The 18507-nt window shown below is 37.9% G+C and overlaps 1 protein-coding gene across 8 annotated transcripts in view; it reads right to left on the bottom strand.

Moving 5' to 3' along the window:
• BIRC6 (baculoviral IAP repeat containing 6) overlaps positions 1–18507 on the bottom strand; it is a 213342-nt gene that overhangs the window by 163625 nt on the left and 31210 nt on the right. For all 8 annotated transcript variants that reach the window (XR_009739323.1, XM_061432032.1, XM_061432030.1 and 5 more), the window contains exons 4-8: positions 10617–10810; positions 7038–7149; positions 5058–5140; positions 3236–3458; positions 2993–3153 (exon numbers count right to left, since the gene is read on the bottom strand). Coding sequence is in view for 7 of the 8 variants with exons in the window: in XM_061432032.1 (XP_061288016.1) it covers positions 2993–3153; positions 3236–3458; positions 5058–5140; positions 7038–7149; positions 10617–10810 (773 nt within the window). In the remaining variant the exon portion in view is untranslated. The remainder of the gene's footprint in view (positions 1–2992; positions 3154–3235; positions 3459–5057; positions 5141–7037; positions 7150–10616; positions 10811–18507) is intronic.

Below are 18507 nucleotides of genomic sequence, written 5' to 3'. Positions count from 1 at the left end.
AAGAAAACATAGTAGATTTTGAGGATTTCTGCATCAAGAAAAATAGTCAAATTATTACCCATCTACACTTAGATAAAAGATAATCTAGTAGTAGTATATTTTAAAGACAGAATTTAGGTGTTCTGAAGTTACTAAGAATGTTACAAAGGGTTGCCAGATAATTGCCTTAATTAAACCACCAAAAAAAAAAAAAGGCTTTATTGTGAAAGTTTTTAAAATAGTATTTTGAAAAATATATTTTACAGAAAAACACTCATACTGCCATGTGATAAACTCATGAGTAAAACAACTGAATTGTACACTTAAAAGGGTGAATCTTATGATAGGTAATGATGCATCAATAAATTTCTTTTAATCACATGGATTAAAAAAAAACTACACAGCTAAAGGTTAACATGACTTGATGGTATGAAAATGGAGACTCCATTCAGTTTACTTCCATGTATTCTCCAACATTTCTACAATAAGCATGCATTTATAGCTGACCGTTAAACCACACACAGGTTAGATGTACCAGCCCTCCCTGCAGTGGAAATTCTGTGTATAACTTAAATTGTTGGCCTTTTGCATCCATGGTTCTGCATCTACAGATTCAACTAACCATAGTTTGTGTAGTATTCACTTTAAAAAATAACTGGACTCACACAGTTCAACACTGAACTCATGCTGTTCAAGAGTCAACTATACTTACATAATAGACACTAAATTTACTAAAGTCTTTTACATGAAATAAAACCTTTTGCAAAGTAATAAACATGCAAAAAATATATGAATAAGTTTAAAATGCTTAGTTAAGATTATATATGCTAATAGTACAGATTTATCTTAGTTTTGGTATATAACTAAGATATACAACAATATAAGCAACTTTAGAGTTAACTCAGTAAATTTTTGCCAATTTGAAAAACATAACATACAAATGAGGCATCTAGACAAAATGTTAATTCGTTAAAATTAAATGTGTCCTTGGGACTTCTCTGGTGATCCAGTGGTTAGGAATCCGCCTTCCAATGCAGGGTTCTCCGCTTCAATCCCTTGTCAGGGAACTGGGCAATTAAGCCCATGCACCCACAACTAGACAGGCTGCACGGCACAACTATGACTCGATGCAACCAAATAAATTAAAAATACATTAATTAAATTAAACACATCTGAAATATTCCTTAAATAAATTCAGAACAAAGACAGATGTTGCCTACTAAGTAGAAACAGACAAAAAACAATTTCTAAGCAAGCTATACTGTAATACTTTAAACTTCTTGATTAAGCTTTAACTTAATTCAGTTAATGTATTATTTCTCAAGCTAATGAAAGAGTATATTTTAAAATAAAATATGCTATTATATATATACTATATCTTGTGCCTCAGAGGCAGAAGTGGTTTGATTCATTATATCCAATACCAATCCAACAGGAATCCTGCTAACCCTGGAGGAGACAAAGCAGGGATAAAGGGCTTGAAGCTCCACGTCTTCAGCTTCCTCCAACCACCGGAGTAATCTTTGTAACCTTCTACCCAAAAAGATTTTAAGTCTCTTAAAAAAGCAGGCAGAGGGATTTATATCTCAGTCCCAACACACTAGCTCAGATAACACCTGTCCACCAGAAATACTGGATATATGTTTACCTAAAATGTGAAACACTTTACCAAGGTTTGTGTGTGTATCTGTATAATCTTAAAAGTATATCTTGATTCAAATTTTAATCCTCAAATTACAAAACTGTGGAGTCAAAAGTTCTAATTAAGTCAGTGTGTTCAGGACATACCAAGTTCATTATCTTCTATGAATAATTTTCCACTGATTTCTAAGAAAATCAGAGATCAAGCAGGATTCATTTTCAGTTCTATTGGCAAATATGGTCAAACTCAAGACAACAATGGGCCAAGTACTTTCTCATTAAGCTTTCACAGGGACTTGAAATAACTGAGAACACCATGATGCTTTAATTCAGCCTGTTCCAGAGCTCAGACCACATTCATTTACAGACCCATAATTTCCACATACTACTAGCAACAGGGACTAGACATTTAATACGCAGTGAATTTTCCATTAAATAATGAAAAAAATCTCCATTAGTAAAGTTTCACTACCAAAGTGAGGTAAAATGATTAAATCACTGTGGTATAACACCAATCACACATCAGTAACACAAGAAGCCCTGCAAGTGAAATGATAGATCTCCATACGAGACATCTGATCACAGTTACACAGGCTCCATTTCACATTACTGCCTTCAGAATCTTACAAAGTGGTAGCTGCTATTGCTGAAGACCAGCTGAGTGGCTTATGGAACCTTTCATTCTGCCTCCATGGGACCATCACAAATGTTGCTCTATAATCCAACCCAGTTCAGAGTTACAAGTGCAGTGCCTCTTGGGAGACAACCAGGTGACGTGGGATTACACCCTGATTCTCTCCCCTGCGCAGATCAAATACAGCCACAGAAATCAGGAAACTCTAGGAAGGCTGAATGGAAGAGAATCCAGCACAAGCCTACCAGAATCTTTAACTGGCAATGATTATTGTACCTCAACTCATTGCTGACTACTAATACATTTAAATAAAAATTAGATTATCTAGCCTAACCACAGGTTATTTCACTATTGATTACCATTTCTATATTTTAGGTGCTAATGAAAAAGGAGAAATGAACCAAATGATTCAACGGCTCTATGAAAAGAATTAGTAGAAGGTGAAGTTACAAGTCTAATCCAAGGATTTCATTATTTAGAATTTATATTTCAATGGAGTGATTATTCCATTGGTATGGATTGAGACAGAAAATAAAATATGTTTTACAGACTATGGTGTTGGTGAATGAAAATTTATTTCAGGAATTATACTGTTCTTTTGGATTTCTAACCAAACAGTGACTCTCTAATCTCTTGATCAAATGCCTTCTGTCTCTTTCATTAGAATTAAGAGAATATACAATTTAGGAAGAGAAAACACTTAATTTCCATAAATATTATTAAAACAAATTTACACACCTATCTCCTTCCAACTTTGGTATATCTGAGCAACTAGAGGAGTCTTCCAGCCATGCCAAAGTTGGTCTCCTGGATTCAACTGCCGAGCTTGGTTCTCCCGACAGAATAAGCTGTTGTACAATTGCTGGATCATACGCATTAATTTCAAACTTTAAGTGCACCTAAACAAATAAATGAAAAGCCTAAATTTACAACTGATTTTTTTTTCAGTTACTGATTTGTTCCTTCAAAATTAAAACATACCTTCATAAGTTTGGAAACATCCCATATACAGATCTTTCCTCGTTTTGTTGCAGCAGCTAAAAAGTGAGGGCAGCTCCCGGACCCAAAGCAAGATATTCGATCAGTTCCATCCGTGCAAGGAAACTGTGCAGGACTTGTTGCAAGAGTGACCGACAACGGTACATTCTGTGTATGCTCACCTTTCACAAACGGGCAGTTTGGGGAATGTCTCTCGTGTTCAGACCTTCACACAAATTAAAAAAGGGAAAATTTACTAAGCAACTAAGCTGTTGAGTCTGTAACACTAAAAGAGAACTCTATGATATTTTTTCTTAAAAAAAAAAAAAAAACAATCAATTTAACCCTGAATATTCACTGGAAGGACTGTTGATGAAGCTTAAGCTCCAATACTCCGGCCCCACCTGATACAAAGAGCCAACCACTCACTGGAAAAGACCTTGATGCTGGGAAAGACTGAAGGCAAAAGAAGGGGGTAGCAGATGATAAGACGGTTAGATAGCATCACCGACTCAATTAACATGAATTTGAGCAACCTCAGGGAAATAGTGCAGGACACAGAAGCTTAGTGTACTAAAGTTCACGGGGTCACAAAGAGTCAGACAGACATGACAGCAACTGAACAACAACAACATTCTTTAATTAAAGACTCAAATACCAAAACTTTCCATTTTACTAAGATCACTAACATATTAACCACTCACTTTAACAACACTGCACCTACAACTTACCTACATCCATATGTAAATCCTGGACAATTTGTAGTACAACAAGGTGTCTTACATAAATGCTTTTACATGGCATCTCCAGGCACATGACATTTAAAATGGATCTCGTCACAACTAAACCTTAGAGTATTTTTCCTCTTTCTAATTTCATCTGAGTTTTAACTTTTTAATTAAAATTTCATTTTAATAAGTGACATTTGACTATCTAAAATATAGCAAAAGACACACGTCAGGGCATAATATCTAACCCCAGTAATCTCCGATCCCACCTCCAGATAGCCACTATTATACTCCTAAAATATTTTTATAAACTTATACCCATATATATACATACAAAATAAACAGAGTTTTCTTTAAATAAACAGCTTATTATACAGTTCATTCTATAACAGCTTTCTTGATATAATAATGCACTGATGATGATTAATAGAGAACTGTTTATCCCTTTAACTGTTGGATCAGTCAATTATATGAATATATTTTATTTCTCTAGTCCCCTCCCAAAAGGCGTGTAAGATTTCCCAGTACTTCACTACAGTGACCATTCGTGTTGTGCATAAGATGGTACCTGATAAAACGCATTATACAAATGTTTGCTATTATTATTATTTCTATTAGTAGGGCCTCAGGGTAGTTACGTAAAAGTGAGGTTCCAATACATGATTCTCTAAAGTTTAACCAAGTTCTCAAATTTTATACACCAGAAGAGACTCCCCAGAATTACTTTAAAATTAGAAATGTAAATCATAAGGCCCTCCTTCTGTAGACTCCCTATTGATGAGCTCCCCACTAAAGAACAGGCTGAACTGCTGAATTTAATCATGCTTTTAAAATTTATTTTGTCATAGCCTTCTAGTTTTCAGTCATAGTATACTTCCATTCTTTGGCACTTCTAATATGTACAGACCTTGGGAAATCAAAGTCCTTAGAGATCCTGTATGCCAAGTGATATGACAGAGCACAGACAGCATTACCTCATTCTCTTAGAACAGAGGCAAAAATAGAGATGACAAATGGCAAGAGTATTAATATACAGATCAGAAACATAAAATATAGAAGCACTTAGCCTATTAAGTTCAGAAAAATCAAAGACTCACCATGGTTCATCAGTAGGTTCCCAGCAAACGAGACATACACTGCAAGTGAAGCACATGGCTCTGTCATCTCCAGATGAGGCAGGCTGCAAGTGTGTAGGGAAAACAGAAAAGGCTCATCAATACTAAAATAGCTTAATAAAAAGTCTTCTAAATAAGTTCATAATTTTAGGTAAAATTCCATATTGAGGAAAAGAAAATTAGCCTATACTACTAATATTAGGCTTGAACAACATATTTTTAATCCCCAAATGTTTATATATTTGCAGCTTTGTTTGAAAAATTGTGTTTCATCAGCAAACGACCACTGAATCAAATATGCGGACACACAGCCTCAATCTCTGGTCCAGCATCTTGTAATTGTATTGCTAAAGTATTTTAAACATAGTTAAGTACACAAGAGGAAATAGTCTAACAGGTTTATTTTGAAAAACTGAATTCTATGCTACTACATAAGCAAGGGTAAACATAATTTTTATGTTTAATAAAAAATAAAGTGAACATAATTCATGTAACATTCTTTAAGTAAGACAGGACAAAATCACACACACACACACACACACATAAATATATATAAAATCAAAACCTGAACTAAAATATACCTTTGAAAACTAAAATTAATATTTTTGAGTACTTACTCTACTTAGTGCTTACTATATCTAAAGTGTAAATATATTTTTTAGAAGACTGAGATTAATCAGCCCCTAATACAGGTAGAAGATTCTAGAAAACCTATGATTTGATCTCTTTGAAAAAAATGGAATACAATGAAAAACAGCTAAATGGAAAAAATATCAAGGTGTCACTTAACAGAGGCTGTTATATGAAACAATACCAAAAAATAAGGAAGAAGATAAATTATTAGGAAAAATAGTCCTTATTCAATCCTTAATTTAGGGAAATAATTTCAATAATTCTAATACTAGCCAGTCTCCAAACAAACCTATCTTTAACTGGAAATCTGATGGACTTTGAATCAAATCTTCAAATATCTTGGTTTTCTGATATAATATTAGTTTAAGATACTCCAAGAACCCTTTAAGATAATGAAGGAATAATTATTCTTAATATTCTCTATGATAATAACTTCATGTATCCAAAGTTTAATTTAGTTCCAAAATTAAATAACATGTCTTATGTAAACTGACATGTAATTATTAATTTCTTAGTTTCTTTAGCAATGGAAAAACACTGGTGAGCCAGTCAACATTATTCAGTTGAAGTTTCCTTTAATTGGTTTATTATGCCAATCTAAACTCATTTTTCTTAACTTGCTCTTTTACTTAACTGGCTCCGTGAAGTTTTCTATAACGTCCCATTCTCATGTCTTCTTCTCACACTCATCCTTACACTGTACACCTTCTTTCCTACATAAAATTATGACTCTTTCCCCTAATTATTTCCCTTTCTACATTTCTTAATCAATTCTTTAATACATACGTACTCAAGGCACACTGCACTACCTGCGAGGCTGCTTCCACAGCTGTCTGACATGTGGGTGATCCATATTCCGGTAAAATTAAAATTTCAAGAGTACTCCCATGTACTGCTTTTATCACACTATCTTAACATATATACTCCTCTGTCACGAATGCGTAAGTCAAAACTGAAAAACACACACCTAGAGAGAACACTTCTCGAGACACAAATCTGGAGAATACTGCCTGTCTGCTGATGATTATATATAAAAACAGGTTAAATATTATATTAATATGTAATCTGCAAGAAAATAGTTATAAGGCATTAACTCAATTATTCTTTTTTTAACCTTTTCACTTTTCATACACAGTATGTGATATAGGAAATAGTCAGTTAGTATTATGATCAAAGAAAGGTATAAGAACAAAACTCACATTACAGACACACAAGCACGGAGCCGTGTACCTAAAATAATACATACGTCTGAAAAAGTATTAAACGTTGACAGTCTTACTAAAGGCTACAAATTCACATTGAAAAACATTTTTCGACAGCCTTATTTACCTGATGATAAAATCCAGCTTGAGCCATGGGATCTGGCTGTGCCCATCTGTACCCTACATGAGGCCATGAGGTAAACGTCTCCCGTCTGTTAGCTTCACTATACATCAATGATCTAAAAGTAAACATACTTTATGTAACCAAAGTTAGGCACCAAATTACAGTGACACTGTTACTCACCACTGAAGAAAAAAGCTTACCAGATTATCAACAAAAACTGGGAATGTTTAATGACAAAGCTCAAATTTGTTTTATAAATTTGAAATAAGTTTTAGGAATTTCCCATGAACAGAATAGGGAAAAAGAAACATGATAAGATGGCTGCTGCTGCTGCTGCTGCTAAGTCGTTTCAGTCGTGTCCGACTCTGTGCCACCCCATAGACGGCAGCCCACCAGGCTTCCCCGTCCCTGGGATTCTCCAGACAAGAACACTGGAGTGGGTTGCCATTTCCTTCTCCAGTGCATGAAAGTGAAAAGTGAAAGTGAAGTTGCTCAGTCGTGTCCGACTCAGCAACCCCATGGACTGCAGCCTACCAGGCTCCTCTGCCCATGTGATTTTCCAGGCAAGAGTACTGGAGTGGGGTGCCATTGCTTTCTCCGGATAAGACGGCTACAACAGCTAATTCCAAGGGTAGACTAAATTAACCAATGTTGCATAATAGCGATCAAAGAGCAGAGAATCTGAAAATGTAGAGGCACAGAACCCTATGCTTTTATCAAGTGACAAGTTTTGCATAAATGGATAAAACCACAGCCAAAGGAACAGTAGTTTTACCCCAATCATATTGAAAAAGTATATTCTAGTTTAAGTTTTTTTTAGGTAGAAAGCAATTTTTATGTTCTTTCTCCAGAGAAATCCTTTTCCAGGAAATCTATACTTTTCAGGGGATTATAAAAAAAAGGAAATCTTCATATGTTTTCATTAACATAATTAGCTCACTGAGACTGAACCTGCAACAACAATACCAGAATATCTTTTTAAAACAGACTATCAAAATTAGAAAAAGTGGACAGATTTTCTGTTCTGAAAACATGAATATGTCTGTAGCCTTATCAAGCAATTATTTTTTTTTTCCAAATCAGGACACAACTATGAGTTAAACCTAAATCTCATTAGCAGTATTACAGGAAACTATGTACTAATTTAAGGGAAGAATTTAAAGAAAAGTATTTTTCTGGTCTCATAGTGATGAATTTTACCACTTTCTTTTATTGAATCAGTTTCTCTTCTGTGTTAGGAAAAGGAACTTTACATACTGGTCCTTTCTTATTTGAAGCTGTGTGGACTTTTTCTAATTTTGATAGTCTGTTTTATAAAGATATTCTGGTATTGGTGTAGATCCTTACTCCAGAGAAGGCGATGGCACCCCACTCTAGTACTCTTGCCTGGAAAATCACATGGGCAGAGGAGCCTGGTAGGCTGCAGTTCATGGGGTCAAAAAGAGTCGGACACGACTGAGCAACTTCACTTTCACTTTTCACTTTCATGCATTGGAGAAGGAAATGGCAACCCACTCCAGTGTTCTTGCCTGAAGAATCCCAGGGATGGGGAGCCTGGTGGGCTGCTGTCTATGGAGTAACACAGAGTCGGACACGACTGAAGAGACTTAGCAACAGCAGCAGCAGCAGACCCTTACTCAAACCTCCAACAGACCTCAGAGTTCAAGGTTTTCATAAGCGTTCCTAGAATCGTATTTAATGAAATAAAAACCACAGACTACATCAAAATTAGTACTTTGAGACATTTTAACACCTCCAGAAACACTGAAAATCCCATCTAATGAATGCATTTTCTAAAACAAACCATTCACCACAGCTTACACTGATTTCTTTAGAAAGTCTCCTACTGATTGCAAAGAAAATAGCTCTAAAATTATAATCTAAAGATAGGCAGGGCTCTCAGATAAGAAACACTGATTCTAAGTACATATCCTTCCTTTTTTCCTCTTCTCCAGACATATTGCAAAGAATATTTTAATGATAGCCAAAGACATATCACATGACAGTTAAGATTAAAAAGGGCAGTCTCCACATTTCGCCCAAAAGTTAGAAAGCAGGGTTACTATGGAATATAAAAATACTTCCCAAATGTTAACAACCAATAGAAGTTACTTATATAATAAAAGAAGCCACTTAACAAAAAAAGGGCAACTGATTAAGCAGTTTTGGTTTACAAAAGGATAAACTAAAAAACATTGCAAACTAATATAAGAGAATACGGGAATTCCCTGGTGGTCCAGTGGCTGGAACTCCAGAGTTTAGCTGGTGAGAGCCTGGATTCAATCCCTGGTTGGAGAACTAGTATCCCACAAGCCATGTGGAACAGCCAATTAAAAAAAAAAAAACAGCTATATTTAAGATAACGGAAGTTAAAGGTTAACTCATTCACTAATATTTTTGTTACATCGGCACATACTCTTTATAAATGTACTTCAGAAAACAACATGAGCAGATAAATTCACATTCAATGAAAAAGTGAAAATGTAAAATGCTACTGCTACTGCTAAGTCACTTCAGTCGTGTCCGACTCTGTGCGACCCCACAGATGGTAGCCCACCAGGCTTCCCCGTCCCTGGGATTCTCCAGGCAAGAACACTGGAGTGGGTTGCCATTAAAATGCTACATGGGAAGGCAAATGTGAACTTAACAAAATCGCTAAATGTAGTAACTCAGCAAAATGTTTCTAAACTTCAGTACTGATAAATATTATCTCAAATAAAAATCACTTAAATTTTTCAATGAATGCACTAATGACTTTTAGTTTTCTGTAAAGCAGAACTCCCAAGAAATCTCTATTGAAGAAAATAATGACCGAGGTATGACTTTTTTAAACACTTTAAATCCAGGGCAGGCAGCATAAAAACCTTAATTTAAAACTGCCCTAGAAAAACAAAACAGACAAAAAGCCCACAAAATTGCCCTTAGTGCTTTTTTAGCTCTGCCCACTCTTTAAGAATATTCATCTATTTGGCTGCGCTGGGTCTTCGTTGCAGCAGGCAGGGTCTGTAGCTGCGGCAAGCGAACTCTCAGTTGTGGCTTGTGAGGTCTAGTTCCTCCACAAAAGGGACTGAACCTAGGCCCCTTGCAGGGGGAGCTCGGAGTCATAGCCCCTAGGCCACCAGGGACATCCCTTAACTCTGTCCATTTTTTAAGTAGGAAATAATATATGGCTCTTATATTCAAATTCTGGGACCGTGTTTTAATTTACCAAAATTTATGCCAAAGGTCACAAAATTCATCAAGGCAAAATAATTCTTATATATTGAATTATATATATAATACATATTACATATTGAATAATTATAATATTAACGACTCAAATATTCACTAAGCAATTACAAACCTAGAATTTAAAAAAATACAGCTTCATAATCCTCTTAAACACTTTCCAGGCACCAAAAGAAATTGTTTAACAATAGCAATTCAAGGAGTAGTTTACTTCATTTCAGTTTTTTGATCAAAATAAAAATGAGTGATTTTCAAAAATATTTAAAATCATAATCAAATTTACAGTTATTCTGTTAATCAAAACACTAATCAGTTCAATGTTACTGTCACATCTCTTTATAAGCAAGTTCATACCTGTCCACAGAACGGCCTGGCCCCACCCCAAGTTCTGGACGCGCACTAGGTAAGAGGTAAGACAATCTGTCCATCACTGAGGAAGCCACAGGTAAGGCAGCAACATTTTGATTGATTTTCTTAAGTTCATTCACAATGGCACTGGCAATGGACTTCAACACATGATGAGGAAGATGAAATGTAACTGTGGCCCACTGGAAGAAAACAGGAGTGTAAGCAGAAGAAAACATACTCAACAGTTTCTACCAAAATCCTGATTTATACACTATAAGATAAATAACTATTTATAGTCTCAAGTCAGTTTACTCCATTAACTTATAATTCAAAGTAAGAACCTGCAATTACATAAAAAATGAAATTAACCATCCTGAAAAAGAATGTTCAGACCCAGATGAGAGAACTCTTACTTTGTTTCTAGACATAATCTGTTCACAGATTCAGAGCCTTCCGGTTGGAAGGGAGGCCAAATCCCCTTGAGAACGGATCCCACAATGATGCCCCACTCTCCACTGTAAATCATACCCCAAGCCTTCCTCAAAGGCACCTGAGGACATTCACTATAGTCACTGTGCACTAGGGAACGGAAATGCTGTGTGATATTCCAGGCACTACAAGAGAGGAACCCTGAACTGACCTCAAACATCACTGTGGTCCATTAATCAAAGTGGAGACTTATCATGGTGAAGTGACTACTGGTATTTTGGCCCAAAGCTGTCTCAGTGAGCTCTGTGGATCCCCAGATCTATCTTGTAGCTCTCTCTCTAACTCCCAAATGTATAACTGGAAGAGAAAGAACAGGAAACTAGAAAAACTCCTACACTGTTCCTCTGATCCTCTTGGACTACTAAAGGAAGAAAGGTCAAGCAGGAGCCCCTAGAACTTTCATTTTTTTCCTACAAAGCTACTAAACTACAGCAATACCACATTCTGAGGAAACTTATGAGATTAATGTCACATTAACAGACCTGACAGAGGGGTAATCAAACTACCTCAACTCCAGTTAACTGACCCACAAGCCCATGTAAAACGTAAATGGATCTTGAAGAATGACCATGGATTGTAAAATCAGGTGGACTTCAACTGCAGCTGATATTTCAGATGAGGTATTTTTACTGAAGCAAATTAACAAATCCCTTGATATTTGGTAGGCAGTTACAATTCTGTCAAATACCTTTTTGTCTACACTAATTTTAAGGACCATCCAAAAGTAAGCTGCTTTTACCTGGCAGAAACAATAAATCTGCACAGTCTTACCCTAGGACTCATGCTCTTTACCAAAATCTACTCTGCAGAGATCCTCATCAACCCAACATCCTGCAGATCAGCACCTTGGTCTATTGTATTAGTAACATCACAGTAACTGGTCCAGATGAGGGGAAAGGAGCAAGGACCTTAAATGCCTTAGTAAGACACATGCAAGCCAGAGAGAATCAATATCCCCAGAAAAACTCAGGGTCCTAAAATCTCTGTGAAGTTTCTAGAGGTCCAGTAGGCTAGGCGTGTCAGGATGTTTCCCCCAAGATGAAAGAAAAGTTGCTACAACAATGAAAAGGAGGCACAATGCTCAATGGGCCTAAGTAGATTTTGGATCCAGTGTTCAGCATATTTCAGAATGTTGCTGTAACTCAATTATCAAATAATACATAAGGCACAGAATAAGAGGTTCCTCAGCACACCCAGGCTGAATCACAAGATGCTCTACCATGTGTATCTTGTGAGCACATTTAACGATACTAGAAATATCTGCTCCAAGTAAAGATGCTGTAGAGACTCTCTGGGACAATAATGTAGCAGGATGCTAAGACAAAACCATGCTCTCTCCTGTAAACAATTCTTCTCCTCTAGAGAAACAGCTCCTGGCCTCTTAGTAGTTAGTTCTCATAAAAATGTGTCTACCCATGGGACAAATGTGCATGCAATCAGAGCTGTCCATCACAAACTAGGTGTTATCTGATATTACTGGGCATGAGGGCTAGTATTCATTAAGTGGTTTATAAGAAACCAAACTTGAGAAAGTCCAAAAGGCAATTCAATTTTAAACCAGCTGAATAATCAAGGAGCTGAGATTTCTACAATACCTATTCTGACAACAGCTCCTTTCTCATTCCACACTGATGGCTTCACAAGGAACTCCCTATGATGGGATAATTGAGGAAGAAAATCTTTAGATCTGACATACAGATGGTTCTCACATTATGAAAGTGCCGTACCAAAGTGGATGGCTGCAGCACCACAGTCCCAATCAGGACAGGGATGAAGGCAAATCTTTTCAGTGGGCAGAACTTCAACCAATACATTGGACTGTTCTCTTTGTCTGGATTGAGAGGTGACCAGAAGTAAAATTCCTCACTGAATAATGGACAGTGGCTAACGTTTTGGCTGGATGTTCAGACATCTGGAAAGACGAGGATTGGAAGACTGTTAACAAGGAAGTCAAGGGTAAAGATCTATGGACAGACCTCTCCAAATAAACACAGTATGAAAATATTTGTGAAATATGTGAATGCTTATCAAAAGGCATCCATTATAGAGGAAATGGATAAATTATACCACAGTTTATGAATGTCACTCACTCTTTCGCCATATCAACTCCAGTGCTTGCTCAATGAATCTATGTGCAAAATGCCATGGTAACAGAGACAGAGGGTATGCACAGATCCAACATGAACTTGCTCTCACCAAGACTAAGCAGGCTAACTGCAGGCCTGCCAATAGCAGATACCAAAGTTAAGCCACCAATGGGACACCGTTTTCCAGAAAAAACAGCCAATTACCTGATTGCAGGTTGATTATATTAGATTTCTTCCATTATGGATTGGACAGCAATTTGTCTTTACTGTAGATATATGTTCTGACTGTGCATTTATCTGTTCTGCCTACAATGCTTCTGCCATAATATTAAACCACTACAAAGTATTCTATACAACTTTGCTTTTTGCTTCTCAGTAAGAACGCACTTCAAAGGTGGGGGGAGGGGCTTGGGGGTGGGGAGGTAGGGGAAGAGGTAGGGGCAACAATGGGCTCTTGCCCCATGAAACTGAACTGTCTTACTGTGGTGTCTTACAGAAGATGACCTGACAAAAAAGTGTGGGCCCTTCCAAAGACTCATTTACAGTACTAATTGGGAGAGATGCGTAAAGTCTGGAGTTCTAACGTTACAGGATTATGCATATGCTTTCAATCAACAAAAAACACATAATATAGCTTCTCCCATCAGGGTTGCTATTATACTTAATAATCCATTTACAGCTTTTTTTCTTTTTAAGCCTTAGGCTCTAGAGGTCTTGTGACAAGGAAGGAATGTTCCACCAAGGGCACAACAATGGTTGCACTGAATTAGGTGTTAACACTGCTATCCAGCAATTTTGGGTTCCTCTTGTAATTGAGATCAAACCAGTCAATCCTAAAGGAAATCAACCCAGAATGTTCACTGGCAGGACTGATGCTGAAACTGAAGCTCCAATACTTTGGCCACCTGATGCAAAGAGCCAATTCACTGGAAAAGACCCTGATGCTGTTGCTACTAAGTCACTTCAGTCGTGTCCGACTCTGTGCAACCCCATAGACGGCAGCCCACCAGGCTCCCCTGTTCCTGGGATTCTCCAGCCAAGAACACTGGAGTGGGTTGCCATTTCCTTCTCCAATGCATGAAAGTGAAAAGTGAAAGTGAAGTCGCTCAGTCGTGTCCGACTCTTAGCGACCCCATGGACTGCAGCCTACCAGGGTCCTCCGTCCATGGGATTTTCCAGGCAAGAGTACTGGAGTGGGGTGCCATTGCCTTCTCCACTTATGCTAGGCAAGACTAAAGGCAAAAGGAGAAGGGGTGACAGGATGAGATGGTTGGATGGCATCACCGACTCAATGGACATGAGTTGGAGCAAAATCCGGGAAATAGTGGAGGGACAGGGGAGCCTGCTGTGCTGAAGTCCATGAGGTCGCAAAGAGTCAATCAGACACGACTTAGCAACTGAACAACAATATACATTAAATCATTATACTGTATACCTTAAAAAAAAAAAATCACACTGCAAAACAACTTGTCACTGAATCATCAGACAAAGTGGGTGGTAAATCTACTGGTTAATATGATTAAAACTGACAAGGGAAACTGGATTGATGGAAAACAAAAGAAGTAGTTCAGTTCAGTCGCTCAGTCATGTCTAACTCTTTGCGATCCCATGAATCGCAGCATGCCAGGCCTCCCTGTCCATCACCAACTCCCGGAGTTCACTCAGACTCATGTCCATCGAGTCAGTGATGCCATCCAGCCATCTCATCCTCTGTCGTCCCCTTTTCCTCCTGCCCCCAATACCTCCCAGCATCAGAGTCTTTTCCAGTGAGTCAACTCTTCGCATGAGGTGGCCAAAGTACTGGAGTTTCAGCTTTAGCATCATTCCTTCCAAAGAAATCCCAGGGCTGATCTCCCTCAGAATGGACTGGTTGGATCTCCTTGCAGTCCAAGGGACTCTCAAGAGTCTTCTCCAACACCACAGTTCAAAAGCATCAATTCTTTGCCGCTCAGCCTTCTTCACAGTCCAACTCTCACATCCATACATGACCACAGGAAAAACCATAGTCTTGACTAGACGAACCTTTGTTGGCAAAGTAATGTCTCTGCTTTTGAATATGCTATCTAGGTTGGTCATAACTTTCCTTCCAAGGAGTAAGCGTCTTTTAATTTCATGGCTGCAGTCACCATCTGCAGTGATTTTGGAGCCCAAAAAAATAAAGGCTGACATTGTTTCCACTGTTTCCCCGTCTATTTCCCATGAAGTGATGGGACCGGATGCCATGATCTTCATTTTCTGAATGTCGAGCTTTAAGCCAACTTTTTCACTCTCCACTTCACTTTCATCAAGAGGCTTTTTAGTTCCTCCTCACTCTCTGCCATCAGGGTGGTGTCATCTGCATATCTGAGGTTACTGATATTTCTCCCAGCAATCTTGATTCCAGCTTCTGTTTCTTCCAGTCCAGCATTGCTCATGATGTACTCTGCATAGAAGTTAAAAAAACAGGGTGACAATATACAGCCTTGACGTACTACTTTTCCTATTTGGAACCAATCTGTTGTTCCATGTCCAGTTCTAACTCTTGCTTCCTGACCTGCATACAGATTTCTCAAGAGGCAGGTCAGGTGGTCTGGTATTCCCATCTCTTTCAGAATTTTCCACAGTTTATTGTGATCCACACAGTCAAAGGCTTTGGTATAGTCAATAAAGCAGAAATAGATGTATTTCTGGAACTCTCTTGCTTTTTCCATGATCCAGCGGATGTTGGCAATTTGATCTCTGGTTCCTCTGACTTTTCTAAAACCAGCTTAAACATTTGGAAGTTCACGGTTCACATATTGCTGAAGCCTGGCTTGGAGAATTTTGAGCATTACTTTATTAGCGTGTGAGACGAGTTCAACTGTGCAGTAGTTTGAGCATTCTTTGGCATTGCCTTTCTTTGGGATTGGAATGAAAACTGACCTTTTCCAGTCCTGTGGCCACTGCTGAGTTTTCCAAATTTGCTGGTATATTGAGTGCAGCACTTTCACAGCATCATCTTTCAGGATTTGAAAGAGCTCAACTGGAATTCCATCACCTCCACTAGCTTTGTTCCTAGTGATGCTTTCTAAAGCCCACTTGACTTCACATTCCAGGATGTCTGGCTCTAGGTCAGTGATCACACCATCGTGATTATCTGGGTCGTGAAGATCTTTTTTGTACAGTTCTTCTGTGTATTCTTGCCACCATTTCTTAATATCTTCTGCTTCTGTTAGGTCCATACCATTTCTGTCCTTTATTGAGCCCATCTTTGCATGAAGTGTTCCCTTCGTATCTCTAATTTTCTTGACGAGATCTCTAGTCTTTCCCATTCTGTTGTTTTCCTCTATTTCTTTGCATTGATCGCTGAGGAAGGCTTTCTTATCTCTTCTTGCTATTCTGTGGAACTCTGCATTCAGATGCTTATATCTTTCCTTTTCTCCTTTGCTCTTCGCTTTTCTTCTTTTCACAGCTATTTGTAAGGCCTCCTCAGACAGCCATTTTGCTGTTTTGCATTTCTTTTCCATGGGAATAGTCTTGATCCCTGTCTCCTGTACAATGTCACAAACCTTCGTCCATAGTTCATCAGGCACTCTATCTATCAGATCTAGGCCCTTATATCTATTTCTCACTTCCACTGTATAATCATAAGGGATTTGATTTAGGTCATACCTGAATGGTCTAGTGGTTTTCCCTACTTTCTTCAACTTACGTCTGAATTTGGTAATAAGGAGTTCATGATCTGAGTGACAGTCAGGTCCCAGCCTTGTTTTTGCTGACTGTATAGAGCTTCTCCATCTTTGGCTGCAAAGAATATAATCAATCGGATTTCGGTGTTGACCATCTGGTAATGTCCATGTGTAGAGTCTTCTCTTGTGTTGTTGCAAGAGGGTGTTTGCTATGACCAGTGCATTTTCTTGGCAAAACTCTTACTAGTCTTTGCCCTGCTTCATTCCGTATTCCAAGGCCAAATTTGCCTGTTACTCCAGGTGTTTCTTGATGTCCTACTTTTGCATTCCAGTCCCCTGTAATAAAAAGGACATCTTCTTTGGGTGTTAGTTCTAAAAGGTCTTGTAGGTCTTCATAGAACCGTTCAACTTCAGCTTCTTCAGCGTTACTTGTTGGGGCATAGACTTGGATTACTGTGATATTGAATGATTTGCCTTGGAAACGAACAGAGATCATTCTGTCGTTTTTGAGATTGCATCCAAGTACTGTATTTCGGACTCTTCTGTTGACCATGATGGCTACTCCATTTCTTCTGAGGGATTCAGAAGATATAATGTAGTAGATTAATGATCATCTGAGTTAAATTCATCCATTGTAGTCCATTTCAGTTCACTGATTCCTAGAATGTCGACATTCACTCTTGCCATCCTTTGTTTGACCACTTCCAATTTGCCTTGATTCATGGACCTGACATTCCAGGTTCCTATGCCATATTGCTCTTTACAGCATCGGACCTTGCTTCTATCACCAGTCACATCCACAGCTGGGTATTCTTTTTGCTTTGGCTCCATCCCTTCATTCTTTCTGGAGTTATTTCTCCACTGATCTCCAGTAGCATATTGGGCACCTACTGACCTGGGGAGTTCCTCTTTCAGTATCCTATCATTTTGCCTTTTCATACTGTTCATGGGGTTCTCAAGGCAAGAATACTGAAGTGGTTTGCCATTCAAACCAAGTTGGAGAATTTAATTACAATCCAAGAGATTCTCCAGGGTGCCTCTAAACTCTTCCACATCCAATATACAAGAGTGAAAGGACAATTACAACTGAGCAGAGCACTACAAAGGATCTGAACCCTGCAAGAGTGAAGACTTGGGTCACTTGACAGTATAAAGACACCTGACCTCAACACTGCTGGCTAAGGACAAAGGGACTACGGAACAGCTAGGAGGAGACTGTAAATATCAAGAATATCATCTTTATATTATACACAAGTATAGAACTGAGAGATATGCTAACTATATGTATTTTCTTCTCATTACATAAATGATAGATGGATGAAGATTTAGATAGATAAAGACACAGAGAGGTAAGTCATTATTTTACAGAAGAATTTTTTGTTGCAGTTAATTTAGTGTTTAGGTTTAGATGGGTTTAATTTAGGTTTAGTGATTAGGTAGCACAACTCTGTTACCTAAACACTTGAAACTATAAATTTTAAGAGTAGCTAGTACCACCTACAGATGGATAAAGTATCTTTTGAAACTTTGTGTCTGCCTGTTCTGGGGACAGGGTGAGACAAATCTTCATTTTCTTTTTAGGTACAGAGCCTCTTATTAAGTAAAAGCATAACATTTTTGTTGCATGAAAGTTCAAACATGTGTAGATGGTATGTATGGAGATGATGAGTAGCC

Source organism: Bos javanicus, chromosome 11, assembly GCF_032452875.1.
Source record: "Bos javanicus breed banteng chromosome 11, ARS-OSU_banteng_1.0, whole genome shotgun sequence".
NCBI classification, from domain to species: domain Eukaryota; kingdom Metazoa; phylum Chordata; class Mammalia; order Artiodactyla; family Bovidae; genus Bos; species Bos javanicus.
This window is presented reverse-complemented; position numbering and strand designations above follow the sequence as displayed.